This window comes from Colletotrichum destructivum, chromosome 2 (assembly GCF_034447905.1).
Source record: "Colletotrichum destructivum chromosome 2, complete sequence".
Classification (NCBI taxonomy): Eukaryota; Fungi; Ascomycota; class Sordariomycetes; order Glomerellales; family Glomerellaceae; genus Colletotrichum; species Colletotrichum destructivum.
This window is the reverse complement of record NC_085897.1, coordinates 3,499,340-3,525,474: the sequence shown is the minus strand read 5'-3', so window position 1 is coordinate 3,525,474 and position 26,135 is coordinate 3,499,340. Positions and strand designations below refer to the sequence as shown.

Here is a 26,135-nt window from a genome sequence, read left to right as displayed (position 1 = left end):
TTCGCCTCTCGTCGCTCTGCTTTTACGACGACTGTATGGATCTCGTTCCCATGCAGGCACGATTGTAAACACCTAGGGCCCTGAAATGCCTCTTACCCTTGATTTTGTCTTCTTCTTTTTCTATCTGAATTCCTCTTCCATCCCCTTTCTCTTTGCACCTTTTAAAAAATATCATTCACATGTACCATGGGCCTCGTTTCTCGAAAGACACGGCCGCCCTTCGTTTGGGTCATCGCGCCGTTCTTGGTGTATGCAAGGCGATATATATATATATACATACCTACATACATACGTATATGTGTGTATATGAATGCGTTGTACAAGCCCCTCAAGATGCTGAATGACCGGCGCCGATTAGGCATTCCCGCGAATCCTGCTTCTGCTAATCTGGTACTTGACGTCGAGCGCCCGCCAGGAATACGACGGGAACGACAACCATGAGATGCCGAGGTGTGTTTGGTGAGTGTCGTCCGGCCCCATATTTCGGTCAAACCAGCCTAGTCTAGTCCTGTGATGAGCGCCTGCTTTTTCTCTCCCTCGCGCGCGCGTCCGCGTATCTGCTATTCGATGCGCACTGTCGTGTCTCATTCATGGACCGCTGGGACGGATCGTTTGCCCAGGTTACGGTGTTCGGCGACCGTCGACATACCTGGAGGGGCTTTCCCTCAGCATCATGAATCGTAAAAGTAGGATCGCCTCCCCGCTTCCCAGCCCGCCGTCCCCCTTACTGCACCAGTTGCCACGTGAGGACCAGCAACGTGACGTAGGCGGCGAGGCTCAGGGCCGTGAGCAGGGCGACGCTGTTGCCCGAAGTGCGGAACTTGCGGACAACGGAGACGCCGCCGCGCTCGTCCTCCTTGGGGGACGTGAAGAACTGGCGGTTGCCCTCGTGGCGGCGGAAGATGGCGACGAGCATGACGGCGGCGCCGTAGACGGCGAACAGGGCGCCGATGGCGTAGAACTCAGAGGTGAAGATCTTGAGGATGATGAGGGCGAAGGAGAACTGCGAAAGGGCCGTCCGCATGTAGGCGCCCTCAAAGGTGCGCTGAGCGGCGCGGATCTCGACGAGCCTGGGGGGCGGAGGATGTAAAGGCCCAAAGTCATGGATGAACGGAGGGGGGGTAGTGGGGGCATACTTACTCCTCCGCGGTCAAAACAACCGATCGCGCCCGGTGCAGTCGCAGGTGTAGATGGTCTTGGGGGTTGGGCTGGGACGAAACAACGCCGGTGAGCGATGTGGGCTCTCTCAAGAAGGGCACGGCAATACGCCGTTGGTACAAAAGCCCGCGCGCGGGGGTTGGGTTCTACAGCATCATCCCGCGGCCCTCGGTTTGCTGTGGACCCGACGACCATGACCGGGCAGCCAGCCACACGGGAACGGGAACGGGAACGCGCCGATAGACTCCCCGAATGAGATGAGAGTACGAACCTGGAACATGGTTGAGAGTTGAGCCTCTGTACTGCAAAAGTCGTCTGAGGTCTTGGGTTCGACAGCACAGACAGCTGAGACAGTGCACTCTGAAGGAGCGTAGATGATGTTCGGTCAAGTCACGACTTGGGCCAACGGCCCGGATGAGAGCTGTGCGGCGGACGTTGTCGTCAGGCGTTCGCGGATGGCGGTATGCAGGGCTGAGATGGCTCCCTCCCCGACCTGAAGAGACGGAGAGGGGAGGGAGGTTTAGAGTTTCTGGGCAGGTCATCTCCACCGATGCTTGGCTCGAGGTGGATCAGGTGCAATCAGATTAGATAAGCCGACCGTCCCAAGAGGTGCATTCGGGCCCCATCTCCAGCGGCCTGTGCATGTCTATCTGCATGGCCGTCGCATTTAACGGCTTCGTTCTGGCCAAATGCCCTTGGTCCAGATCCTACTTTCCCGCCGGTGAAAAGACTCGGACGCATCGTCGGCAGACTTCAGCCTTGGATACTCTTGATGCCGGACTGGCCTGTCTGGCAGACTAATCGTTAGATGCCGGCCGAATGGTGCATCTGACAACACCTACCTACCTAGGTAGGTATATTAGGTGCTGTGACGCAACCGTTGCGGCAGCTGCGCCTACCCTGTGGTGCCAATGTTCTCCCTCAGCTACCAGCTGTGTTAGCCGCTGGGGGACTCGGTGTTGTTGGCGATGCCGTTCCCATTCGCCAACCATTTACAAGCAGCCTGTATCGAGAGATGATCGTCCTTGTGCGTGCACAGCTGAGAAGCCAAGGAAATAACAAACAACAAGACTGAAAACATCATGTCAGAAATCGCAGACATCTTCGAGTACAGTGCCTGCGATAATCGCATGCCAATAACCCTTGGCGAGCACCAAAATGCCGGCTTGTCATGGAGCAAAGATGACGGCCCACGTGCGACTGACTCCGAGGGTGTCGTTTGTGGCGCTACGCAGCCCTGACGCCGCTTGCTTCGAGCCCGCGGTCGGCGCGGTGCACCGCCCAGCCAACCACTCCCATGCCCCCATGGGTCCCCCGACGACGGTGAGAAGTTCAAGCCCCCATCATGGCGGCTGCGGCTGTGCACAATGGTGCCAGACCCCACAGAGGAGAAATATTGCTTCCCCAGTCACCGAAATCGCGAAGCGGGGATGGATTCTCGTTCTTGAAAGCGAGAGCGATATGGCAGCCATTGCTGAGTGTTTCCCCGCCAGACAGCAGGCATGGATGGCCGGCCCGTAAGGAAAAAAAGGAGCCATATTTGCGACAATCAGCTTCAGGCTGGTGCCTAGTGTTTGGTCTCCTCTCTTCCCCATTACCAGACAGACACACAAGATGTTGGTAGCTGGGCCCAAACATCGTGTCGAACCGCATGCCGTCCTGATGACATCAAGCGGCTGCTGGTCTGACGAATGATTCGCAAGCTTCTTTCGACACTGGCACGAAGTGTAGCGTATAAGACTGCGGTAGACGTAAATCCGCCTCATCGGTGAGCAGGTGCTGATCCGAACGAGGCCGGCCGGTGGTCATGTCAAGCTCGAGGCGGTGCGGCAGTGGCTGGGTTCGAGACTTGGCCCAAGATGCCACGAGATGCCACGAGATGCCACGAGATGATAGTGAGGCCAGGACGGGAGTATGGAGACACGGTAGATTGAGCCCGCACCTGTACGAGGATGTGCTGTGGTCGGGTTCAGGGGGCGATGTGTATGGACAACCTGACGATATGTCAAGATGCGTGTTTGGTATCCAATCCATCCGTATGCCGCACATGAATGCTCAGGAGTGCTCTGAGGAGAGGGAGGGGCGGCGTGCCGGGTGCTGGGGCTTGCTGGGGCTGAAGGGAAATGCGCCCAACGACGCCAGAGAGAACGCCTCGCCCAAGTGGAAGAATCAGGACGATACCTCGGTTTCTCGTTGGCGTGGACGGGTGTCTCAGATCCTCTTTCACTAGGTTGGCCCGCTCCGGTCCCCATTCCGCCCTACGAGCGAGTGTGCCTGTGGAAGGTGCGTTTGTTGTCCAGTTATAGGCGTTCCTTCACCTTTGCATTTAGAGGGAGGGACCCACAGGAGCGGGGCAGACTCGGCGATGGTGCATGCGAGGAGGGAACACTAAGTACACTGCTACATGCATACTACCTGCCTCCACCCAGTCAGTAGGTACATGGAGGACATTGTCCAAGCACAGGCAGGCGCGATGTGTGTGATGGAAGGCAAGGAGATATTCGACAGTTGGGGACAGGGAAACCTGCCTAATGCGACGTTCAGCCGATTCCAAGACCGTGAGAAATCGCATTGAGGTTTCCCACCTCCGCTTGACATTGCGCGAAAGTGGTGCAAAGGCAGACTCGATGACCTTCGGGAGCAACGACAGGGAGTGACACGATGGTTTCCGCCAGGTTTCGGCTGAACACAATGTGGTCTGAACTGAAGATAAAGACAGACAAGCAACAGGTCAGAAACCTTGTCCCCGGGGACATTCCCATTGTCCGCCAGTGTCGTCTATTTGTCCGTCTGTCTGCGGATTGAGAGACGGAGTAGAGGTGAAGAGCCAAGGAAAATAAAACAGAGCAAGGTGCGTTGTGGCGGCGCACTCCCGCTTCCGCTTCAGTGGGCTGCGCTGCGCTGCGCATCTTACCGGGATGTCGTTACCACTGCCCTCTCGCCTCATCAAGACACTAGAAATCAGGCTGGTCCTACAATCTTCAATAAGAATGACCAGGATGGAGAGGGTAGGCAGACAGTCCGCCTGCCCTTAGCTCCCGGGTTCGACTGATTGATTCGCACAAGCGGGAAAGAAAGAACGAAAGAAAAAAGGTACCGAGACTGGCACGGTCTCACTTGCACGCGAGGGGCCCTTATCTTTTACCTTCAAGTGTTCAGGTAGGCAGGTACCTTGAACCTGGGCCAGATACACCCGCAGCCGCAGGTGTCCATCAGGCTTGGCTTCCGCTCCCTTAAGTAACTCTGCAAAGCTGAGCTAGCTGTCCACACTGCCTTACCGACCGTCTTGAAAGCTAGGCAGTTAGGTACTCAGGTACCCTACTGAATCCCGTCCTGTCTCGCGCTTGTCTTGTCACTGGGCGCATCTCATCCCCACCCCCAACTGGCAACCGCCCACGCCTATTCATCCCTCCCCCCCTTCGTCATCCCAAGAACCTCTTCCTCCCTTCTCCTCGCTCACTCGACACCCCCTCATCGTTGGCTCATTTGCAACTCTGCCACAATCAACCGATGCCACTGCCGCAGGCTCTCTCTCTCTCTCCCGCCTCGTTCTTCCGTTTCTGCATGAGCTCATCGAGTTTACAGTATCTTGTCCTTTATTGCTCCAACGCCCCCTGGCGCGCCCCTGCGAGCCACCAGCTTCTCTTAAGACAAGATCGCGGATAGTCAGTCGCATATCCCGCTTTCGCGGCCCCAGTCCCCTTCTCGCCCGTCCCACTGTCTCCATCTTGGCCATCCTTCTCTACGAACAACATCCACGACTCCGCCTGGTCGCCAGACACCGCAATCAAATACATATCTTTCAACAGAGCCGCCCTCATCTCCCGAGCAACTGTATCTGCCTCCCCCTGTTGCACTGTCTAGCCGTCCGTTGCGCTGTACCAATAGCCTACAGAGACAGCGCCCCTGAATACGCTGGTCAAAAGGCACGGCCAACCCAACCTTTCAACCTGCTGAATCGCCGTTCTCCTGGGAGCACGTATTTTTGCGGCTTCTCCCTATCCTGCCATCGACCACACCTCTCTTCGCGGGAGCAGCCATTTCATCTGAAATCGCGTTGCCTTTACCAGACGGCCTCGTGACTCTTGGAACTAAGGCTTCGTGGCAGACTCTGTCTCGCAGCCTGATCGCGCTCCAGCCTCCACCCCCGCCTTCGCCCCCTCCAGCCTGTCGCTTCCAGCTTGGTCATCGCATGCCAGAACATGAAAGAGTCTGGCGCCTTTTGACTTTTGGGAGCAAATCGATCTCAGCTTTGGCGCCTCGTCGTCTGACCAGCACCAAGAAAGGCCAACTCTTTCGATAGGCCTTGAACCGAACCCTTCCAACCCGGCTTACGTCCGTCCTGTCGTCGCCATGGCTTCGACTTACGCCGTGCCCCCTGCCTCGCTCCACGATGGACAAGCGGGCGAACCCCACAATCCCTCGCCGCCAAACGGCAATCAGCGACTGCCTGTCACCTCCTTTGGCCCGAACCATCTCTCGCCCTCGTCGCAGTTCCAGAGTAGCTCGGTTTCGCCCTCCTTTGGCGAAACACCAGCAGAGTCTATCTCCAACTTCAGTCAGTACCAGCCGAGCGATTACAGTGACATCGACGATGGGCTCGACCCTTTCTTTGGCGTCAGCTTTAGCACGACGGAGCCTGGCACGCCCTCCTTCCTGGACCCTGCAAACCGTACCGATAGCTTCGGCCAGTCCACCGTCTCGCAAGCTTTTAACGGCTCCCAAGTGCGTAGCAGAAAGCTGGACGCCAACGCCTATCCGTTGACCCCTGACCAAGCCTCGCTTCACACCACTTCGCCGGGTCGCGACAGGAGAACGGCTGCCAAGTCTGTACCTGACGGAATGCCTACTTCCGTTTCGCCTCAGGAACTCCAGAAGCCTTTCCAGCCGCATCCCATCTCCACCTTCGCCGTACAATCCGCTCCCCAGCTGACACCAAACACCAGCGGGAGCGGCCGTTCGAGCGAAGACAATGCTGTGCCATCTCCCGCAATGGTGGCCGCCCAGAGCCCGCGTGTGACTGTGTCCATGTGGGGCAGGGATGCCGCAGAGCCCGTACAGTCGATCGAGCGCACCTTCACGCCTGACGACGAGAACTCATCTCCGGCATACGGTGACATCAGCTCCGCGGGTGACTTGATTTCTTCTCAGGAACCAGCTGTCGCCATGCCATCACCGCGACGCTCGTCGTTCGCCCGGCAAGGTCTAGACCCGGGTAACAGGCCGGCTAACGAGATAGCCAGTGTGAACGAAATGGTGACTCGCCGTGAGATCGAGGAGAAGAACCAGGAAGTTGATCAGTGGCTGTCTCGCAGCTTGCACGGTGCCCCCGTCGCAGTGCCGCCGCACCAAGATACAAACCTGCACACCAGCCCTGAGGCGATGGCTGATGACGAGCACATCCGTCTCGGCGACCGAACCGAGAATCGCTACCAACCTGGTCAGACTTATTTCACTGCCCGCGGTGGCGAGATGACGGCGACTGATTTACACATTATGCGCTCCAACCGTGTGTGGGGTGATTCGCCAATGGTACACCCGATCAGTGGACCAGATGCAGAGAGATATCAGCCCGAGTCTTCGCAAGCAGCGATTGCTCGATTCAGACAAATGTGCGACAACGAATCCATCGTCTCCAAGGCGGCCACATGGGGCACGCGTAGACGTAGCCTACCCAGTGTCATCGACATGGACATGGAAAACGTCACCAGTGGAAACCTGTTGAAGAAGCTGTCCATCAGTCGAGGCGAGGGAGGGCGCCGGCCAAGCATCCTCAAGGATTTGCGTGGTCTTGTCCGCAGGCCGAGTGCCCACCGACTAAAGCGGTCCATCAGCACTCATGGAGAGGAGAATGTCAAGTCGGAACCCCCGCCCCCCGAGAAACGCGAGAGCCTGCCTCACCTTCTGCCTACTGCTCGCACAGGCAGTTGGAGCAAACCGAAGACACAGACGCCTAGTATCAACACGGCGCTCGTTTCAATGGGCAACAGAGTGGCTTCGATCGGAACCACTCATGCCCGCAACAGCTCGATCGGCGGCACAACAGTCACATCACCCAAAAGCCCCTTGAGCCCATTTGCCAGCCTTCAGGTTAAGAACACCCTTCGAAGGCCCAGAAGCAAGTCGGACCTGCCAAAAAGCAGCGGGGCTGAAACGCACTCGAGCCTCGTTGGCATGTGGAGGAAGACTGGCGGCCCTCCCGTTGCCGTCCTCGCGAAAGGAAACTCAACAAATGTTGATCTAGACGACGAGGACGACGAAGAGGATGAACTCTACGAGGATGGTGACTTGAACGCCGAGTCCAGCAAGCTGATTGAAGGCGTTTCTCCGAACTTCGCGGGTTTCCAGCAGCATGTGCTCCGCCTGAACCCGGACTTGGCGACCACCAACAACTACTTGGTTGACCGCATCGCCCACCAGCAGGTTGTTCGATACAAGAGTCTTCTCAACGCCAAGGTGAAGCACCTCGGACTTGGCCAAGCGTGCTCTTGCGGGACCTTCTGTTCGGCGCGAGGCGGCCGTCCCGTGCTGCTCGACCACAGAGGAGACGTGCGAGACCTCGACCCACTGTCCACCGGGTTTGATTCCGGTGACGGCGATTCGACTCCCGTCGAGGGTGCCATTACTAAAGAGAGCTTCCCTCGAGACATACCGATGCCGCCTACACAGTCCCTCCCGGCCGAATTCGAGTGCCAGCTTTGCTTCACCTTGAAGAAACCCAAAAAGCCTTCGGACTGGACAAAGCATGTCCACGAAGATGTGCAACCTTTCACCTGCACTTGGGATAGATGCCGCGAGCCCAAGATATTCAAGCGCAAAGCCGACTGGGTGCGCCACGAGAATGAAGGCCACCGCCACCTCGAGTGGTGGACATGCGACGTCGAGGACTGCCGGCACACGTGCTACCGCCGAGACAACTTTTTGCAACATCTCGTGCGTGAGCACAAATTCATAGAGCCCAAGAACAAGACCAAAGCTGCCATCAAGCGAGCCGGCGCAGTCGATCCGACGTGGCAGAGGGTTGAACAGTGCCGTCACGAAACATCTAAAAAGCCGCAGGAAGAGCCTTGCCGATTCTGTGGCAAGCAGTTCCCAACGTGGAAGAAGTTGACCGTTCACTTGGCCAAGCACATGGAACATTTGAGCCTGCCCATTCTTCGGCTAGTTGCAGCCAAAGAGCTGGAACCAGATACCATAATCAGTCCCGTGCAGGACCCTCCGCCAAGGGCCCCCTTCAGCGCACTAGAACCCTTGGATGAATCAACCATCAAGAGTGAACCCTCCCAGATGCGCATTTTCACACACCCATCATCATATCAACCTCCGGTCATGATGCCCAGCAGCAACGGAGCGTATCAGGACGGAAACCAGTTTGGATATGCAGGTGTCGCGAGCAACCCGCCGTTCCAGGACTACATGTATACTTCGCAGTTTCCGAACAACGGCCAGCCCATGGCCCAGAACATGATGGGCGTGTTGCCCGTCGACGGAGGAGCTCGGGGATTCACCCAGCAATATCACAACGTTAACGACATGGGAATGCCTGGCGCATCGTACATGGGAACCCAACAACAGTACATGTCGGTGGCACAAGATACCGAACCATTTCCCGCATTGGACCACAACGCTCTGGGGCTGCACCAGCCCAATCCAATGGGCGTATCGATGGGATATGATGGGCTTGTGGAACCAGGCGCCGTCAATGAGCATCAGTACACCTCTCAGGGGTCGATATCGCCCTACTCACATTCGCCCCTTCAAAGGGGTTCGGGTTTCTACCCGCCTCCTCAGTAAGAGGCGTGCGCAATCAATACATGCACGATCTCTCGCGAGGTCAACTCTTCTCTTCGACTTGGCGCGTATTTTGATACCCCTTTTGCTTATACCACATTTCGTCTCTGCTCTCATGGATGAAATGGTCTTGGTTGAATCGATTCTTTTCTGACGATATCTCAATGTTACGGCCGACTGCAGACTTGGGGCAAACAGGGCATCCGTGAAAACAGTGTGCAAGACGATGCAGACCAGGTGAATAGTGTTTTCGAATGTCCAGGTTGAACGGTGCATGTGTATTCGTTCCTCTGGCGGATAGACATACCGATGTTTGGGTTTTGAGTGCAAGTGCTAGGTGCATCTTACCAACAGGGAGGGGTCGACTTTTTCCTTGGTTATCTTTCCGATCGATCGTCCGCAATGGCCTATATATTGAGTGGGTGGAATCCCAAGAAGGGTGAAGACAACACCTGACCTGGCGCGATTCCCAGATCCTGTTTCCTCCATACAAAAGAAGGAGAGACAAAGAAGAAAAATCCCGTTGTTCGTATAGACAAAGTTCTAGTATTTGATGACATCCCCGTTCCTTGCGGCAGTGCATGCACACACACATTCAAGAGAATACCTGATGCGATTGCCGGACCCAGTCTACTGCATCCACCAGAGAAGCATTTTTAGCATCGTTATTCGGGTCTCATCTCGATGTCCTCGATGCTCGGCGACCGGAGGAAGAAGGAGGGGAGGGGGAAATAGAAACCGGAATCTGGGCGTGTGCATGCGTAGTGATTTCGCGTGGCTGGTGGTTCCCCTATAGTCCACCCCTGTCCAAACTCTCCTCCAGGCCGGTCTGGCTCCCGAGTAGTTAACGAGCTGTCCGGGTGAGTACGATCAATGGAACAAAAATGGAAAACTGGACGCGGTAGCGCGAGCCCACAGTTTATTCCAAGGCAAAAGCGTTGCAATGGCGGTGGTTTTTTCTTTCCCTCGAAGGGGAGGGGATATTAGGATATTGGGCTCGCAGATGGAGAAGGGGAGAGATTGGAGAAAAGGGGGGAAGGATCCGCTTCATACGAGCCCCCCCCCCCCCCCCCCCCGAGTGGGGGGCATCACGGTATCTAAACTTGTCAAGCCTTCATATCTTTGGGACATCTTTTGGCGGACGGGATAAATAGGAGAGAGAGAAAAAGGCATCATCAAGTTGTGCTGGACGGGGTACGAAGGTACTGTGTTGTGACGTGCCGCCGTCCGGGGCGGGCTGGGCTGTGTTGGATGTTTGTTTCCATGGGCTTCCCGGTCTTACTGCGCATTCGTCTGCGGTGGAATCATGGGGATGGCTTGGGATGGCCAGTGAGAGTTCGGAGTGGATTTACGTTCCGATGGAGACCTGGGTCGGACGGAGGTCATTCTGGATTCTGTGCCTGATTGTCGGTACGGGACCCTGACACCCTCTCCTTGCATGGAGCTGTTGCATGAGGTAGATGGGAAAGGGGGGGCACCGGGGTGCCGGGTTGTTATTTCATCTATTCTATCAAGGTCTCACGTCGGTGGTGGTTGGACGGGAAGGTGACGGAGGATGCCCGGGTTGAGTGTCAATGTCGTCAGGCCAGTGTCTCGATGACGAATCGGGGCTTTCGTCCCTCCTCGTCCTTTTGGGAAGTGATTTCAAGACATGGGAATCGCGATGGGAACCGAGTGCGGAATGTCGAGCGAAAGAGCAAAGGCGGGGGATGCATTTCAGACAGGCGGTAACACAGGAGTGTCACGAATGGAAAAGCAAGAAAGATAGAATGGGGTTTCCTGGTATCGAGAGGCGCTTGTGATAGCTGATGGTTGACAACGTGCTCCTCCGCGGCGGGCTTCCTAACACGGCCACGGCACGGAGGAGGAGGGGTTGCGGGAGCCGGCGCGAGGAATGGGAGAGGCATGATGCTTGACAGAAGAGGAGGCGGGGGTGGCTTGCGCACATAAAGAGGGGAGTCCGTTACGGTTTCGTTTCTCGATGAGCAGAAACGGATACGAACGAAGGAATCCAGCTGTGAGACCAAGGGAGTGGGCTCGACACCCGAGGAAGGCCATCGCACCTCACGGGAGTCTGGAGTAGAGGGCGTTACTTTGAAGCTGAGGTCGAGTTCCAGCAGAATGAGAGGAGGGGGCTGGTTGACCGGTGATGATCCTCCCGGAATCGATTCAACCATGCGGTGACAAGTTGGGAGGGGTTTGCCATCAAGGAGAAATGTCGCCCACCGAGGAAGTCCGAGGACGCCGGCTGACGAAACGACAGGGAGAGGGGGTCGGGTTGATCTAAGGGAGCGTTTCGGTAATGTTTTGCGAGGAAGGCTGGAAAGAAGACGATAATGTTGTTATTGACAGCAACGAGAGAGGATGAGTAAGACAATGGCTCAAAAGGCGCACACGCACACTCAAAAACAAAGGACGAGACCGAGCCTGACAAGAGGGTAGTAACCAAAAAGAAAAAGGGGTGAGGGGAGTCTTGTCCGGTAGGGGTCTGAAGCGTGAGTCGTTACGGTGATGCTTCCAGCTCTGCATCTGAGCCACAAAAGAAAACAAGAACGCACAGAAGGGAGGTGCTCGGGGCGAGGGACGAGAAGGAACGAGACGGCGGCGTCACTGCCAACGCTGCGAGACGTCAAGATGGAGGCATATTTGGGTCTGTGAAAACTTGCAAGTGGCATGGACCTTCGAACAGGTCTATTCAACCCAGCCAGGCCCAGCAGTGTGGGAGGTGTAGGGCAGGCTGGAATGCTCGGATCTTGGATTCTAGCAGTCAAAACAGCCACGGACGATGGTGCTACCCAGCTTTGGACTCTGGGCTATGGTCTCGTGCCGCTTGGCAGGCCTCCCGTGCGTGGAGTGGGTTCGGTTGACACGGGAGATGGGATGGGAAAGGAGTGGAGAATCCGAAGTCTTGTTGACGTGCGTGTGGCGTGCGGTGGAGGGATTTGGGTGCATGGTGCAGAGGCTGTGCGAGTGCATGCGAATAGCCTACCTACCTACCCGTATATATCTCTCTCTACCTGTGTTCTTGTGCAGCCCACACGATGAGACACGCTGGCAGGGTAGCGATGATGGATAGGGCGGGCTCAGGCAATGTGACGTGGAGACATGTGAAGTATTCGGGATTCAGGAAGAGCAAGACAAGAGGGATGGTTATTTTTAAAACCCAGCTTGTTAATCTTATAGAGAATCCAACTATCTATTGATGGTGCCAACTCTGGACGACGGTCGACGGGGGGTGGGGGGGGCATGTTCAAGTCAAATTACCAGCCAAAATCGGACTTGACCCCCGTCGGGAAAGTGTGGCTCTCGAGATTGAATTTACCTGAAGAGGAAGATGAAGACGCCAGCCAGCGGCAAAGAAATTCCCGTAGCGCCTGGGCGGCAGTTGACTTTCAACTCTCTGTATGGGACATGTACGGATACATGCACTCTGTGTTCCGTACTCTGCACAGAGCGAGTATTGGTAGTGAGTGCACACCTGCTACTACTGCTTCTACTACTACCACATACCCATCGAGAACCCACCGACTGGCATTTGCAGTCTTTGACGGCCACACTGGAGAATTCATCCTGCTCTTCCCCGCCTCGAGTCTTCAAAGACGTCGTCCCAGGCAAGAGGACCGGCAACTCTGGGCGTCTTCTTGGGCTTTTGAGACATTAACGAACAATGCTATTGGTAGACGAGGGCCTGGCCTCTTTCCCACCCACTTCCCTCCTTCTCCGTGATGGCGCAGTTTCAGACAAGACGGGGGGGGGGGGGGTAATGGGGCGGGTTTGTTGCGGGTTTCCCTGTCCTTTGCGTCCGTGGTGCCGCCGCCATTTTCTTCTTCTTTTCAAAACGGCGGGAACCAATGAGTTCGTGGGCTCTAGCCTCTACCATTCAAGCTAGGCCGGATCCCCTGTCGATCTCGCCCCCCTGACACGCCAATGCAGGGGGCGGTTACGGCCTGGGTGGGTGCAGAGTTTGTGGCCTGCGAACCGTTTATGGTGAGTATTCGTAGCTGTGTGTGCACTAAATGAACTATGTATCCGTAATGTATACTCTATTTTGCCCCTGAATGGTCTTTTTAAAGCTTTTGGGCACGTTGGCGACTGCTGATGATGGTGAGAAGGTATCGTATTACTGACTGACATACCACTGAGCGACGAATTGACGAAGACCAAGCAATGAGGAAACGCTGCGTATGTAGTAGTGTAGACCACAGCAGACAATGGGTGCCTGCCATGATTCCAGATCCATCGCACTGCACATTTCTCTGTCTGATCCAGCGCGGCATTGCCGAGACGACGACGACGTCGTCGTCGTCCACCTTCGTCGAGTCGAGGCATTGTTTCAGTCCCCACCCCCGAAGAAGAAAAAAAATGGGCAAACACGGGCTTTTATGTAAGGTTAACCACGGTTCAGACGGTCTTTCAGCACACGAACGGTTTGCATCACCGTCTGCACAGCATGAAGCTGTTGGGAGTCTGTCTGTCTAGGGTCTTCAATCTTGAAATTTGGAGATGAGGTTGCTTCCTCTACCTTGCCGACCGGTAATTTAATCGCAGGCCACAGTATGGATACTTTTGCCTCCTTCTTTCTCTCTATCTCTCTTTCTCTTTCTCGTCGTCCCTCTCAAGCAATTTGTTCCTTGCTCAAATCCCAGACCCCCAATCTCTTGTTCCCTCCGCCAGCAAGGACTCCGCGGGCGACGGACCGTTCTGGACTGCGATACCACACAAGATACCGCGGCTGGGCTGGACGGGTGCCAACCGGGGGCTTTGACGAGGGAGAGGGGGCAAGGAGGGTCGGCCGTTTTTGACTCTTCTGCTCCTGAGCCCTGCTTGCCACGCTTGCGTATCGTTCACCTTGCGCCATCTGTTTTCACTTCCCGCCCCTGCTGCGGCACTTCTGCACCTAATGTGAGTAGTCAAAACATCGGATCGGATGCACTGATGCACACACGTCAGCACTGGACTGAATGACTGTCTGTCTGTCTGTCTGTCTGTCTGTCGGTGGTCTGTCCGTCGTATCCATCCCCTCTCCCGTGCAGTAGTCGCCTGCCACTAACGTCCAAGCACCTCGCGCCGTCGGACGGGTAGGCAGACGTACTGACTGGCTATACGAGTAGATAGCGCCATGCCATGCCATGCCATGACTACTCACTACCTGCTGTCTGGCAGACCGTCAGCAATGTGACAAGAGCCGTTTGACTGGCGCGGCCGCGCCCCAGAGAGACCCAGCGAGGACCCGGTTCGTCAGCGCCGCGGCGTGGGTCGGCCCAACCCTTGAGCTATTAGTGTGCTGGACTTATGAACCGGTGCAAGGTCTTGGACCGAATGGCTTCGAGGCCAGCAAGGAACATGTCAGGGACGAGGTTCCAATCGACCAATCGACCTTGAGCGCCCCTGTGGAGGCGACGGGGGTGTATCCATGCGCAATACGCAGAGCTCCAACACGGCCGTCGACCTCTCACAAGCTCACAACCGTCTTCTCAATCAAGACTCGACAGAAGAATCTCGCTGGAGACCATCCACACACACCCCTCCCAGGGTCCATGTTGCCTTTCCTGCATGGCCATGGGGGCCCGTGGACGTGGACCGAGGGAACAGACACGACGCTGGTCGCTTCCAGGCTTTGGGTCCCCGTCTCCCGCCAACCATCCATCGCCAATCGCTTCCCTTCTCGACCCGGTCGTCTTCGTTCTTTTTTTCCTTCTCCGTCTCTCTCTGCCTCTTGTCTTGTTTCTACTCCCTCCTCCCTCCCTCCTCCCACTCCACCAAACACCTCCTGACCCGGCCTGCGTTCTCAGCATCGTCGCCTTCCGCTCGTTTCATATACCCGCCCGTGGGCTTTAGCCTCTGTTTTCAGCCACTGTCTCTCTTACACACACTCTCACACACTCTCTTTAGCTTGGCCACTAGACTTCCACTCTCACTCTCATACTCTCATCTCACTCTTCGCTTTTGTCAGTCCATCATAAACGGCGACGCCCGCTTCTCACCATAGGTTTTCAATCTTCTTTTGTCAAACAACCACTTGACACGACGTACAAGAGACCTCGGCCGGGCTCTTCCCAACGACACTCTGCGGGCTCTGCAAGGGCATCTCGTTGCTGGCCCTCTTTCTACTTCTTTCCAGGTTGATCCTCGGCCTCTTTTTATTTCCCTCCTATCTCTCTCTCTCTCTCTCGTCTTCGTACCGTTCTGCCGAAAGCTGTGCTTGCTTGTTAGCCTCTTACCACTTTGGAAATCTTTCTTCATTACTTGTTTGTTTCCTTTGGTCCACGACTCTCTCGCAAGATACCCCCCAGACGCGACGACGACGACGACTACAATACCATCACCCCGATCCATCTCACCAAGGAAGCATTCAAACCGGTCCCCGACGAACACGGCAAACTTCTTTCGCCAATTTTTGTATCAAATCGCATCAACCTGGTCATCGTCGGGAAAGGGATTGAATTACTCGTTCTGGGTATAGGAGAAAGAAGCCAGAAGAGGCTCAAAAGCATAGACATTGGATATATCCCTCCATTACACGGCTCGGGGAACTGCCATCGATTCCCGACATAACGGCCAACACCGATTCTTACTACCGCCATTTTCCATCATCGTCATCACCAACACAACAACACGATGACGCGAGCTGTGGCCAACTGGGGCCCCAAGAGGCTGTTGGCGTTGGCCGCCGCCTTCGCCACCACCGGAACCCTCGCCGACTCCGTTCTTAAGACCAGCAGCTTTACGACGTGCGGCAACGAAACCGCTATTACCGTCCAGAAGATTGATATCCAGTACAACAACGACAACAAGACCGTCATCTTCGATGTGGCAGGAACGAGCTCCAAGGTCCAAAACGTTACGGCAATCCTCGACGTCTCGGCCTACGGCACCGCCATCTACTCCAACAGCTTCAACCCGTGCGAATCAGCAACCTACGTCGAGCAGCTTTGCCCTGGTACGTGCCGGTTCTGTGGACAAGCGGGATGAAAAGAAGGGGTGAAAGGAAAAAAGGACTACAATGCTAACACGTCCACAGTGCCCGCCGGTTCTTTCGCTGCTCGTGGCAGTCAGCTGATTCCCGATGAGTATGCCAGCATGGTCCCTGATATCGCCTTCGCTGTTCCCGATATCGCCGCCCAGGCCAAGCTGCAGCTGAAGGCGCTCGACTCGGGCGAGGAAGTGGCCTGCATTACGTCCCAGGTCACCAACGGCAAGACGGCCAACGTTGCCGCCGTGTCATACATCGCCGCCGGTGTCGCCGGCCTCGCCCTTGTGGCCACGGGCGTGTCGGCCGTCAGCTCGGCGTTCGCTGGAGGCAGTGCTGCCCTCAGCGGCAGCGGAACGGGTGGTGCTGGCACTGTCAGCCCTAGCTTCACCGAGGTCTTTGGGTGGTTCCAGGGCATGGCCATGAACGGCATGCTCTCGGTCAGCTACCCGCCCGTCTACAGCAGCTTCGTCAAGAACTTTGGCTTCTCGACCGGCATTATTCCGTGGACCGACATGCAGATCGCCATTGACAACTTCCGCGGCATGACGGGCGGTGACCTTACCAAGGACAGCGTCGAGATCCTCAAGAACAGCACACTCATACTTGCCGACGGGTCGACCGTTGACGGCGGCAGCGCCCTTTTCAAGACCAAGCGCGCCATGGAGGCCTTCAACACGCTCGTTCTGAGAGAGATTGAGACGAGCGTCAATGGAACTTCGAGCGACTCGGACGACCCGATCTCGACGATCAAGCAGCAGGTCCAGGGCATCACGGCCTTTGTCAACACGCTCAGCGTGCCCAAGTCCAACACCTTCATGACGGTCCTCCTTATCGTCGCCATCGTCATCGCCGCCATCATCGTCGGCATTCTTCTCGTTAAGGTCATACTCGAGTTCTGGGCCCTCTTTGGCAACTTCCCCAAGGCGCTCTCGGGCTTCCGCGAGCACTACTGGGGCTCTATCGCGCGCGCCGTCACGTCGCTCATCATGCTGCTCTACGGCATCTGGGTGTTGTACTGCATCTTCCAGTTCACCAATGGCGACTCGTGGGCCGCCAAGGTGCTCGCCGGCGTCAGCCTGGGCATCTTCACGGCCATCCTCGCCTTCTTCTCGTACAAGATCTGGAGCACGGCGCGCAAGCTGAAGCAGGCCGAGGGCGACGTCAACGGGCTCTACGACGACAAGAGCAACTGGATGAAGTACAGCTTGTTCTACGAGTCGTACAAGAAGAACTACTGGTGGATCTTCGTCCCCGTCATCATCTACATGTTCGCCAAGGGCTGCATCCTCGCTGCCGGCGACGGCCACGGTATGGCCCAGACCTCTGCTCAGCTCATTGTCGAGGGTCTCATGCTGTGTCTCCTCCTGTGGGCCCGCCCCTTTGAGCGCAAGTCGGGCAACGTCATCAACATCACCATCCAGGTCGTCCGCGTGCTGTCGGTTGCCTGCATCCTCGTCTTCGTTGAGGAGTTCGGTATCGCTCAAACCACGCAGACTGTGACGGGCGTCGTCCTGATCGCCGTTCAGTCTGCGCTGACGGGCGTCCTCGCCCTCCTGATCATGTGGAACGCCATCAACGCCTGCTGCAAGGAGAACCCCCACCGCAAGCGCAGAAAGGAGATGGGTAAGTCTCCCCCCAACCCCCGTCCAAGCCAGTTTTGTCATAACACGTCACTGACACCCCTGTGCAGAGAAGATGCAACGCGACATGGACACCCTGACGCCTCTCGACGCCCGCAACTCCCTCCTCATGGACCGCAAGGACCCCGAGCACGGCACGACCTTCTCCATGTCCAGCGTGCCGGAGAAGCGAGACAACCGGTCCGAGTCGCCAGACCACTATATGGGCGCGGCGGGCAACGTTCCCTACCGGCCCCTGGCGCCCAACACGCCGTACAACAACGCCAACTCGAGCCACGAGAACCTCGTGCTCGGTGCCGCGCCCATCGCCGACAGAAAGCCGACACTGCCCAACGTGGGTGGCGACTACAGCTCGGGCGGGTACGGCGGCGGCGGCGGGTACCGGGGTGTGTATCACTGAGCATGGGACGGCAGAGTACAACAGACAAAAAAACAAAAAAAGAGGAACCAAACCAAAAGAAGACGAAAAGGACAGGAAGGAGGAACGCCCCTCTTTTCTTTCATCGCGCTGCGCTGCGCTCGGTTTTTTTTTTTGGTTTTTTTTGTCGTAAAGCGATGCGACACGAGGCGCGAGGTGGGCGGGCAGGGCGCGGCCTCTGAATGACAATGAACCTTGGGAGTGTGGGCAATGTATGACATGTGGAAACTCTCTTATTAGCAGCAGCTTTCACAGAGATCCAGAAGGAAAACCACTCTTATATCCTATATATTTATCACTTTCCTTATTTCTTATTCTATATTTCTACATATAAAAAAAAGCTACCTTATGTTTTTTTATATATATGTTTTTTCACATTTTTGTTTTCCTTGAGTCCCTCTTCAGATTCTTCTATTGTCGACATCAACCGACATCTTTGCCTAGCCCTACCTCTCGCAAAGCATGGTCATGATAGCGACGGCTGCGTTGATTTCTCTCTCGTCTCTCACGTAGATGTACACTCTCCCCTGGACGGGATGGGAGGGGAAGGTTGGGCGAAAGGCAAGGTAGCCGCTCTTTATACACCACATCACATATAGCCATGTACATATTCTGAGGGGGTTGAACGTGAACGTGCGACTGCAAGTGGCGGGTTTTTCCCTCCTATCGTCGTGTTCTTCGGGATGTTCGATAGAGGGGGGGGGGGGGGGGATTGGTGCATAGCAGCGGAGCGGCCTTTGGAACAGTTACATATACCTACAAATGCATCGCAAAATTAATACGACATGGTGCTTTGCGACAAGGAGACTGGGTGAAGCGTATTACCTGAGCAGTGTTAGGTCAAGATGGTCAAGCCGACTGGCTAGGTTTCATGGCCAATATCCTCGCCGCATCAAAAAGAGGCTCGTCGTGACACGGCGGACTGGCCAGCGGATAGGGAGAGATGGGACCGTCACGACTCCAGCAGCAGCAGCAGCAGCAGCAGTAGTGCCGGCAGCACTGGCATTATGCACCCTGTCTATTTCTGCCAATTTTGTCTCCTGTTTCTTCGGTCAGTATGCTCCCTAGAAGAATGTTTGGTGGAGTTGGTTTCACTTCGTTGAAGAAGTCCCATAGACACACATGGTCATGATGTTGTTTAGTCGCTGGCAAGCGGGTCAGGCAGGGGCTTCCTTTCAGTGACATTCTGCCCACAGTGTCTTCGTAAGATATGTCAACAAAAGCACTGTAAGAGAACACCCTAGTTACCACATGGCTCACAGTGCCAGCACTGCCCTCCGTGCCCCTCATCACCCCACTAAACGTCATCCACCCATTTGCATCTCAACCTTGGTCTCACATCACTCCCCCAAAATCCAAACTCACCACCTCTCCCCAGTCGGCCGCCCCAGCTTTGCTATTCCCCTTTACCCCTTCTATTCCTCCCGTGTCACAGGCCATTGTCTGCCTTGTTACGCTCCGCCGGGCTTGGCATCCCGACTGGTCGCCGAGGACGTGCGGCGCCACACCCTCTGTCCGTCTTTCTCTCAGCCTTCGTCACCAGGCTAGGCCGTCCAAGAAGTGACGCCGCCGCCGTTCGGCCGCCCAAGGGACAGGATCGCCCAGAATGAGTGAGTTGCAACGGGCCTGGGCCAAGCGGAAGCTTGACCCTTTACATCCCTTGCCCGAGCCGCTCAATGACCTCGACGAGGAGCCCGACGCCGACCAACTCCCCGAGCTGCCGGAACACATGGACGACGGGGATTCGTCCTCGGCCTCGTCCGCCTCATCCGCCTCCTCCACGGGCACCATCATCCCATCTCCGAGCCAGAACTTGTTCGCTCGACCCCAAGGGTAAGACACACTGACTGACTGACTGGCGGCTCATATGTCCTTCAAGTCCCGCAGCCAGGAGATATACATCGAGGAGACGCGACTCGGCCGGACGCTGATTTTCTCCCAGTGTATCGCGGGGCCGCACGCTCGAGCAAATCCCCTGGACGACCTACTTCGAGCGGGAGCTGTTTCTTGAGCCCCCGACGCCAGACGATAACGGCCCTCCCGCCGTGACCTATCACGCCTACCTCAACTCGCCTGTCGGCAAAGGCCCCCTCTTTGTCATGCACCACGGCGCCGGCTCTTCTGGCCTGTCGTTTGCTGTTTTCTCGGCGGAAATCAGGAAACGTCTTCCCTCGGCCGGTGTGCTGTCCCCTGACGGCCGAGGCCACGGTTCGACCGTCGTCACAGACGGCACGGAGCTCAACCTGAAGCTCGACGTCCTGACGGACGACTTGCTCAGCATCATCCAGCTCACCAAGACGCAAATGTCCTGGTCCGAACTGCCCCCCATTGTGCTCATCGGCCACTCGCTGGGCGGGGCCGTCGTCACCAACCTGGCCAAATCGGGAAAGCTGGGGAGCTCGCTCCTGGGTTACGGGGTCCTGGACGTCGTCGAGGGCTCGGCCATGGATGCGTTGCAGAGCATGTTGACGTACCTGTCGACGCGGCCCACCGGCTTTGCCAGCCTGCAGTCGGGCATCGACTGGCACATCCGTTCCCGCACCATCCGCAACTCCGTCTCGGCGCGCACGTCGGTGCCGGCGCTTCTGGTCTACGATGACTCGCTTGACCCAACGCGGCCGTGGCGGTGGAGGACAGACTTGGCGGCGACACAGCCGTTCTGGGAGGGATGGTTCGTTGGCTTGAGCAAGAAGTTCCTCGAGGCGAGAGGCGGCAAGCTGTTGCTGCTGGCGGGCACCGACAGGTTAGACACGGAGCTGACCATCGGCCAGATGCAGGGTAAGTCTCATTGGAAACTCTCTTTCGCTTTGATGCCTGGGAAAAGGAGACAATTTGCTGACTGCCCGAAACCAGGCAAGTACGCGTTGCAGGTCTTCCCCGAGGCGGGCCACTTCATCCAGGAGGATCTGCCCGAGAAGACGGCGCTGGCTGTCGTGGACTTTTACAGGCGGAACGACAGGAGCGCGCTGGTGCTGCCCCCGAAGGTGGGTGATTTGTTGAAGCAGGGCAAGAGAGTCTGATTGCATGGGTTCCACGGCGTCCATATAGACTTTCACCTGCTGTACATTCAGAAATTATACCCGCCCACTGCCTCTGCAGGATGCTTGATTTGACCCGTCAACCGGGAGATCCTCCAAGTGGCACACTATCGGCTCTTGAACACCATGACAAATCTTTTAATTTTTTTCTTTTTGTTCAAACAACGTTGGCTGCCTAATTGAGGTGAGCGAGTGCTTGAAATACGGCGCATCCCCGGAGGGCGGGGAAGGAAGATGAGAGTGGTGGACGAGCGACCGCGACCGATCGGGGGTCCAGCATTCATTCGTTGGTCGTTGGGGAAAACCAACGACGGAACGCCCTGTAATGACCATGAAGATTACCGTCTCACAGGACCAAAGGCCCGACCGACCCTTTCTTTGACGCGATACTGCGCCGATTGCTCGGCGGCACTGTTTGAAAGCAACATCGAGAAGCGGCATTGCCCCTGTCGGATGTCTCCTATAGGTCGAGAGACCTATACACCACGGACGTCAAACGCCCTCCTCCCCTCCAGCCCTCCTCGCTATTTGTTTAACACGTGAACATGCTAGGAGAAGAGAAGTAGACTAGAGAGAAGGGGGGGGGATCGAGGAGAACGCCTGGGACAAAATGACGGAGGACCAGAGGACAGAGGACGGGTTGTATTTTATACGGCGTACATGTTACTGATAGGATCCAGCACTGTCATCTACCCTTCCCTTCCGAGAAAGCACCCAATACCAGCCAGGGAAAACCTCCCCGCCGAAAGTCCAATTCGCGCCGTGCGTTCATGTTTTCCCATGTCCAAGTATATATCCCCCCCTCTTCGACCCAGGTAACCTAGCCTAGTCAAGCCATATGCTGCGTCACGCGTCCGTTTCATTACCTTACAGCACAACAAACACATCCGCAGACCACGCAGACACAAAAGAACACCTACTCCTTTCCCATCACCACCCGTCGACGACCTTGACGTACACGTGCAGGCCCTTTGACGGCCGCGCCGTCACGCCGCCCTTGATGGACATGTTCTTCTCATCGTACTCTTCCTTGTTTCGCAGGCTGAACTCGAAGCGGCCGATCCAGGAGGCGAGGATGCAGGCGAACTCGGCCTTTGCGAAGCCCTGTCCAATGCAGCTCCGCGGACCGTGCAGGAACGTCATGAAGGCGTAGTTGCTCGTGGCGCCGCCGCTGGCCGCCGTCTTCTTGCTCTCGGCGTTGTTATCGCCGCCGCTGCCGTCACTACGGACTAGCCAGCGCTCCGGGTCGAAGCGGCCGGCGTCCGGGCCCCACAAGGCCGTGTCCTTGTTGATGGCCCAGGGGCAGAGCATGATGCGGGTGCCCTTGGGCACCTTGTGGCCGTCGATGACGGTGTCGACGACGGCCTCGCGCAGGGTCATGGGCACGGGGGAGTAGTAGCGGAGCACCTCGTTGCAGACGGCGTTGAGGTAGGGCATGTGGTCGATGTCGAGGGCGGTGATGTCGCCCGGGGTTCCGGGGGCCGGGAGGCGGTCGTGGACCTCACGGCGCAGGCGTGACTGGACGTCCGGGTGGAGACAGAGGCAGTAGATGGCCCACATCATGGCCGAGGCGGTGGTCTCGTGGCCGGCGGCGAGGAATGTCATCATCTGGTCGACGAGGTTGTCCTCGGTGAAGCAGCCGGACTCGAGGGCGACGGAGAGGATATCGACATCCGTGAGCTTCTTGTGGCGCAGCTTGTCCTGCTTCTCGCGGATGAGCTCGCGGCAGGTGGCGCGGATGGTGTTGGCCGCCTTTGCGATGTCGCCGTTGCGCGAGAAGGGCAGGTGGTGGACGAGTGGCCCCGGCAGGAACATGCCGAGGACGGCGAGGATCTGGGCCTGGCGGCTCGGCTTGAAGACATGCTGGTAAGTCTGGGCCAGCGGGTTGGAAGGGTCGCGGATGGCGCCAAAGTCGCGGCCCATGCCGGCCATGCCTATGATATCGAGGGTGGTGCGCGAGGCCCAGTTACCGATCTCGAGGACGGCGACGTTAGGGCCCATGGCGGCCTTCTCGGTTTCGGTAAGCCCTTCCGGCGGGCCTTTGGCGGCATCGGCGTGAACGGCGTCGGTGATGGCCTGGACGCCCTCGCAGGCCTTGCTCCAGAAGAGAGGGTACAGGTCCTTGACGTGGCGGAAGGCGAAGGCCGGCATTAGGTTCTTGCGCTGGAACTTGTGCTCGTCGCCCTCGGCCAGTAGCACGCCGACGCCGAGGATGCGGCCGATGGAGGAGCGGACGGCGCTGGGCTTGTGGAAGTCGTAGTTGCGTGTGACGAGCACCTCAGCCAAGGCCTTGGGCGACGTGATCAAGAGACGCTCCTGGTTGAACAAGCCGCGGTAGCGGATGATGCCTTCGTGGGGGATGGTGTTGACCCTGGGTGAGCAACGGTTAGTTTTCCTTCCTTTTGCCGCAGCCAGATACAATGGGCGATTCAACGGTTGCTGCGAGTGATATGTCTTCTCGGGCCATCCCAAAAGGTGGTCTACTCACCATTCCATCATGGGCACGCCTGTGGGCTCGCGGATGATTCTCGGGTACTGTCCCATCAACCAGTGGTCGTCCTTAGGCCCGGGGATGGAGCGGAGGCTGGAGAGGTACTGGGGGAACAGGAGTACGACGAAGATGCCCCATGCGACCATTTGGAGCACGTAGGCGCCGGCGAAGGTGCAGAAGATGTTACATCTCGACAAGACGGGCTGGCGCAAAGCCAGGAACACGGTGACGGCAGCTGAGGTGATGAGCGCTCCGCGCCACGGGGGAGGCGCCATTGTGTGAATTCGCCTCTAGTCGGTGGTGCAGCGCGTGGGTAACTTCGTTGTGTTCTTCGGCAGAGAAGGGTTATTCTTGTTCTTGTTCTTGCTCTGTGATGAGGAGGGGGGGGGAAAAGCTGCTCCGGCGCCGAGTAAGATGTTATGAGGACGGTGACGATGATGAGGATGGTGATGAAGACGCGCAAACAATGGAGGATAGAAGAGTGTCGCACTGTCCAGTCGGGGTGATGACCGAGAGCTTGAGCTGATTTCACACCTGACGCTCAACCGATGATAACAGTTACGACGTGACGACAATGTCTCCAAGTGTGCGCGGCGCGTTGGCGTTCCTCTCTGTGTGGGACGGGAGTAAGTAACGATGCTCGGCTGACGGCAGACGATAGCAACTCGACAAACAAAAACTAAATCGTTGTTTCCCAAGAGTTAGTTGGTTAAGCTCGAGGTAAGGGTCGTTTTAGGTAATGTAAGGACGAGCAAGGCTTTCATGCCATCTTGGGTTTTGAATTTAAGCTCAATTAGAAATGGACAACGCGTGCGAGTCGAGGGGGGGCAAGGCGAGGGTAGGTTTGATGGATGATGGTTGATGCCGCGTGGGCTGGGGGTGGCAGCCGGGTTCGTTTGGTTTCATGTGTACGGGGTGTACGGGAGGGGTTTGCAAATATGGAACCGAAGCATCGCCAGCACATGCATACCCGGCACCCGGCACCCAGCATCCAACGACGACAGCCAAGCGGAGGAGTGATGCTGTTGCGGTTTGCGCAGGGACCGTGGGCGTGGGTGTCGGAGAGAAGGCGAGACGATGGCGACGGAGATGGGATGAGACGAGACAAGAGGCGACAGGAAATACCCGGGTTAGGAATGGTTTACCTGAGATTGAGCTTCGATAACTGGTAAAATGGGTCGAATGTTGGTGAAGGAGGACAGTCGACGGAGGTCCAATATTTGGGAATAATCTGGGGACAAATGCTCTCAGATAGTCTCCGGGGTAGCAACTCTCTTGATAATAACAGCGACAAGCACGTGCCTCCCGAGGTCGTGTTCGTGGTCGTCGTGGTCGTCGATGGAGATGCGTGGAGAAGAAGTAATGGCCTTGACAAAATACGAGGAGGTACCTGGTTGGTGGGGAGGAGTGATGACAATGCGCTTGCCTGCTGTTGGTTCCTCTCAAGTCTTGGCTTTCCTGCAGCTTAGTGGAGGGGCCTGAAGGTCGCTTCGATACGCGATGCGCGATGGCTGCTACTTGGACGGTAGGTAGGACTAGAATGGGTTCTTCTGCCTTTAAGCTCGAATCACATGCCGTTCTCGTACTAGCTCCGCGTCAGCTCCCGTCATGGACTCTCGGATGCTGGGGGGGAAGGGGCCTTTCGTTGACCCGGGACGGGGTTTAGGGTCCATCCGTCTATTCCAGCGGGCTTCTGGGGCGATGTGTTCGCCCGCCGGGGGGAGGGGGGGTCCCACCGTCCACCACCGTCCAGTCACTCGGTCTTGCCCCGTGCCGAAGGACCAAGGGATTTGACCTGTGCTTTTCAGCAGGCGATTGGCCGGCCGCTCAGAGCCCAGAGTCCTTTTTCGTTTCGGGCCATTTACATCCATCACTGATCGGCTTCGACCTCCTGGCCGCAGAGCATCTGCCCCGTTTCAATCGCGTGGACTGTGCCCCGCTGCATCACGGCCTTGCAGGGCCTCTGGTGTATGGGAGTCTTACTCTTCTAGCGAGGAGAAAGATCAAGATGAAGGCAAAATCCGAGAACGAAAACAAAAAGGGAGAAAAACTAGAAGAGGGGAAAGGGACTGGTTCTCTGGTCTCACTCAATACATCCGAGGGGGCGAAAGGGAGGAACAGCCAAGCAGCCCGCCCCGGCCTCCGGCAAGACACATGCCGCGAGAGGAGAGACGGGGAAACGACGACAATGGGAAACATGCATTGTTGGAAAAAGCTGGGAAAAGACGCGCACCCAAGCCCCCCTCCCCTAGGCACAGGCGACGCGCACATGACACCCGACAACCTTCGTTTCCGCCCATACATCCGCAGTCTTGCTGCCTTTTGTGGGGGGTGGAGGGTTTTTCTTATTTTTTTTTTCCTTTTCTTTTAAACAATCATCTTTTAGGTTCTCGTTTTCCACCCTCATACAGGATCACCCTCCCTCCCCTTATTACCCAGGCACCCGAGCACCAAGTCCACAGATAGAGCCTGTTCTCCGTGTGCCTTCTCCGCGCACAGAGAAAGCTTCTCTGCGTCCTAGGCTACCCAGGCTTCAAAACGGGGGTTGGACCGAACGAATGCTGCGTTATCCCGCCAGGGAACTAGAAGATGACGAGAAGAAAAAAAAGAAAAGAAAGAAAGAAAG

The 26,135-nt window shown here is 56.7% G+C and overlaps 7 protein-coding genes across 7 annotated transcripts; 3 read left to right on the top strand and 4 right to left on the bottom strand.

Moving 5' to 3' along the window:
* Nucleotides 1-300: 300 nt before the first annotated feature.
* Nucleotides 301-1,668, bottom strand: CDEST_03282 (uncharacterized protein). The gene is made up of 3 exons (XM_062919441.1): nt 1,430-1,668; nt 1,141-1,208; nt 301-1,070 (listed from the first exon to the last, which is right to left on the bottom strand). Exons 1-3 carry the CDS (start codon nt 1,436-1,438, stop codon nt 725-727), a joined length of 423 nt encoding a protein of 140 aa, XP_062775492.1. The 5' UTR covers nt 1,439-1,668; the 3' UTR covers nt 301-724.
* A 2,922-nt stretch (nt 1,669-4,590) lies between these two features.
* Nucleotides 4,591-8,953, top strand: CDEST_03281 (Putative Zinc finger C2H2-type). Its single transcript, XM_062919440.1, has one exon. It carries the CDS (start codon nt 5,512-5,514, stop codon nt 8,950-8,952), a length of 3,441 nt encoding a protein of 1,146 aa, XP_062775491.1. The 5' UTR covers nt 4,591-5,511; the 3' UTR covers nt 8,953.
* Nucleotide 8,954: 1 nt separating this feature from the next.
* On the bottom strand, nt 8,955-9,544 carry CDEST_03280 (uncharacterized protein; the record flags this gene model as incomplete). The annotated part of the gene is made up of 1 exon (XM_062919439.1): nt 8,955-9,544. The coding sequence occupies one exon, from the start codon at nt 9,542-9,544 to the stop codon at nt 8,993-8,995; it is 552 nt and encodes a 183-aa protein (XP_062775490.1). The 3' UTR covers nt 8,955-8,992.
* A 483-nt stretch (nt 9,545-10,027) lies between these two features.
* Nucleotides 10,028-11,925, bottom strand: CDEST_03279 (uncharacterized protein; the record flags this gene model as incomplete). Its single annotated transcript, XM_062919438.1, has 3 exons — nt 10,028-11,232; nt 11,488-11,686; nt 11,730-11,925. 3 exons carry the CDS (start codon nt 11,923-11,925, stop codon nt 10,530-10,532), a joined length of 1,098 nt encoding a protein of 365 aa, XP_062775489.1. The 3' UTR covers nt 10,028-10,529.
* A 2,656-nt stretch (nt 11,926-14,581) lies between these two features.
* CDEST_03278 (Putative ML-like domain, transient receptor potential channel Flc/Pkd2) lies at nt 14,582-18,677 on the top strand. Its single transcript, XM_062919437.1, has 3 exons — nt 14,582-15,889; nt 15,971-17,545; nt 17,613-18,677. The coding sequence occupies exons 1-3, from the start codon at nt 15,568-15,570 to the stop codon at nt 17,960-17,962; spliced, it is 2,247 nt and encodes a 748-aa protein (XP_062775488.1). The 5' UTR covers nt 14,582-15,567; the 3' UTR covers nt 17,963-18,677.
* A 639-nt stretch (nt 18,678-19,316) lies between these two features.
* CDEST_03277 (Putative alpha/beta hydrolase-1, protein phosphatase methylesterase) lies at nt 19,317-21,466 on the top strand. The gene is made up of 3 exons (XM_062919436.1): nt 19,317-19,813; nt 19,923-20,758; nt 20,834-21,466. Exons 1-3 carry the CDS (start codon nt 19,587-19,589, stop codon nt 20,998-21,000), a joined length of 1,230 nt encoding a protein of 409 aa, XP_062775487.1. The 5' UTR covers nt 19,317-19,586; the 3' UTR covers nt 21,001-21,466.
* Nucleotides 21,467-21,647: 181 nt separating this feature from the next.
* Nucleotides 21,648-25,181, bottom strand: CDEST_03276 (Putative cytochrome P450). The gene is made up of 2 exons (XM_062919435.1): nt 23,507-25,181; nt 21,648-23,389 (listed from the first exon to the last, which is right to left on the bottom strand). Exons 1-2 carry the CDS (start codon nt 23,782-23,784, stop codon nt 21,949-21,951), a joined length of 1,719 nt encoding a protein of 572 aa, XP_062775486.1. The 5' UTR covers nt 23,785-25,181; the 3' UTR covers nt 21,648-21,948.
* Nucleotides 25,182-26,135: the final 954 nt, after the last annotated feature.

Bases quoted from the DNA above. Each gene is read 5' to 3' on its own strand.
- CDEST_03281 (XM_062919440.1), top strand. From the start codon at position 5,512: ATGGCTTCGACTTACGCCGTGCCCCCTGCCTCGCTCCACGATGGACAA.
- CDEST_03276 (XM_062919435.1), bottom strand. From the start codon at position 23,784: ATGGCGCCTCCCCCGTGGCGCGGAGCGCTCATCACCTCAGCTGCCGTC. The intron at 23,390-23,506 runs GTGAGTAGACCA...TTGCTCACCCAG, and splicing joins GGCGTGCCCATGATGGAATG to GGTCAACACCATCCCCCACG.
- CDEST_03278 (XM_062919437.1), top strand. From the start codon at position 15,568: ATGACGCGAGCTGTGGCCAACTGGGGCCCCAAGAGGCTGTTGGCGTTG. The intron at 15,890-15,970 runs GTACGTGCCGGT...ACACGTCCACAG, and splicing joins CGTCGAGCAGCTTTGCCCTG to TGCCCGCCGGTTCTTTCGCT. The intron at 17,546-17,612 runs GTAAGTCTCCCC...ACCCCTGTGCAG, and splicing joins CAAGCGCAGAAAGGAGATGG to AGAAGATGCAACGCGACATG.
- CDEST_03277 (XM_062919436.1), top strand. From the start codon at position 19,587: ATGAGTGAGTTGCAACGGGCCTGGGCCAAGCGGAAGCTTGACCCTTTA. The intron at 19,814-19,922 runs GTAAGACACACT...ATTTTCTCCCAG, and splicing joins TTGTTCGCTCGACCCCAAGG to TGTATCGCGGGGCCGCACGC. The intron at 20,759-20,833 runs GTAAGTCTCATT...GCCCGAAACCAG, and splicing joins GACCATCGGCCAGATGCAGG to GCAAGTACGCGTTGCAGGTC.
- CDEST_03282 (XM_062919441.1), bottom strand. The intron at 1,071-1,140 runs GTAAGTATGCCC...TCCGCCCCCCAG, and splicing joins GTTGTTTTGACCGCGGAGGA to GCTCGTCGAGATCCGCGCCG.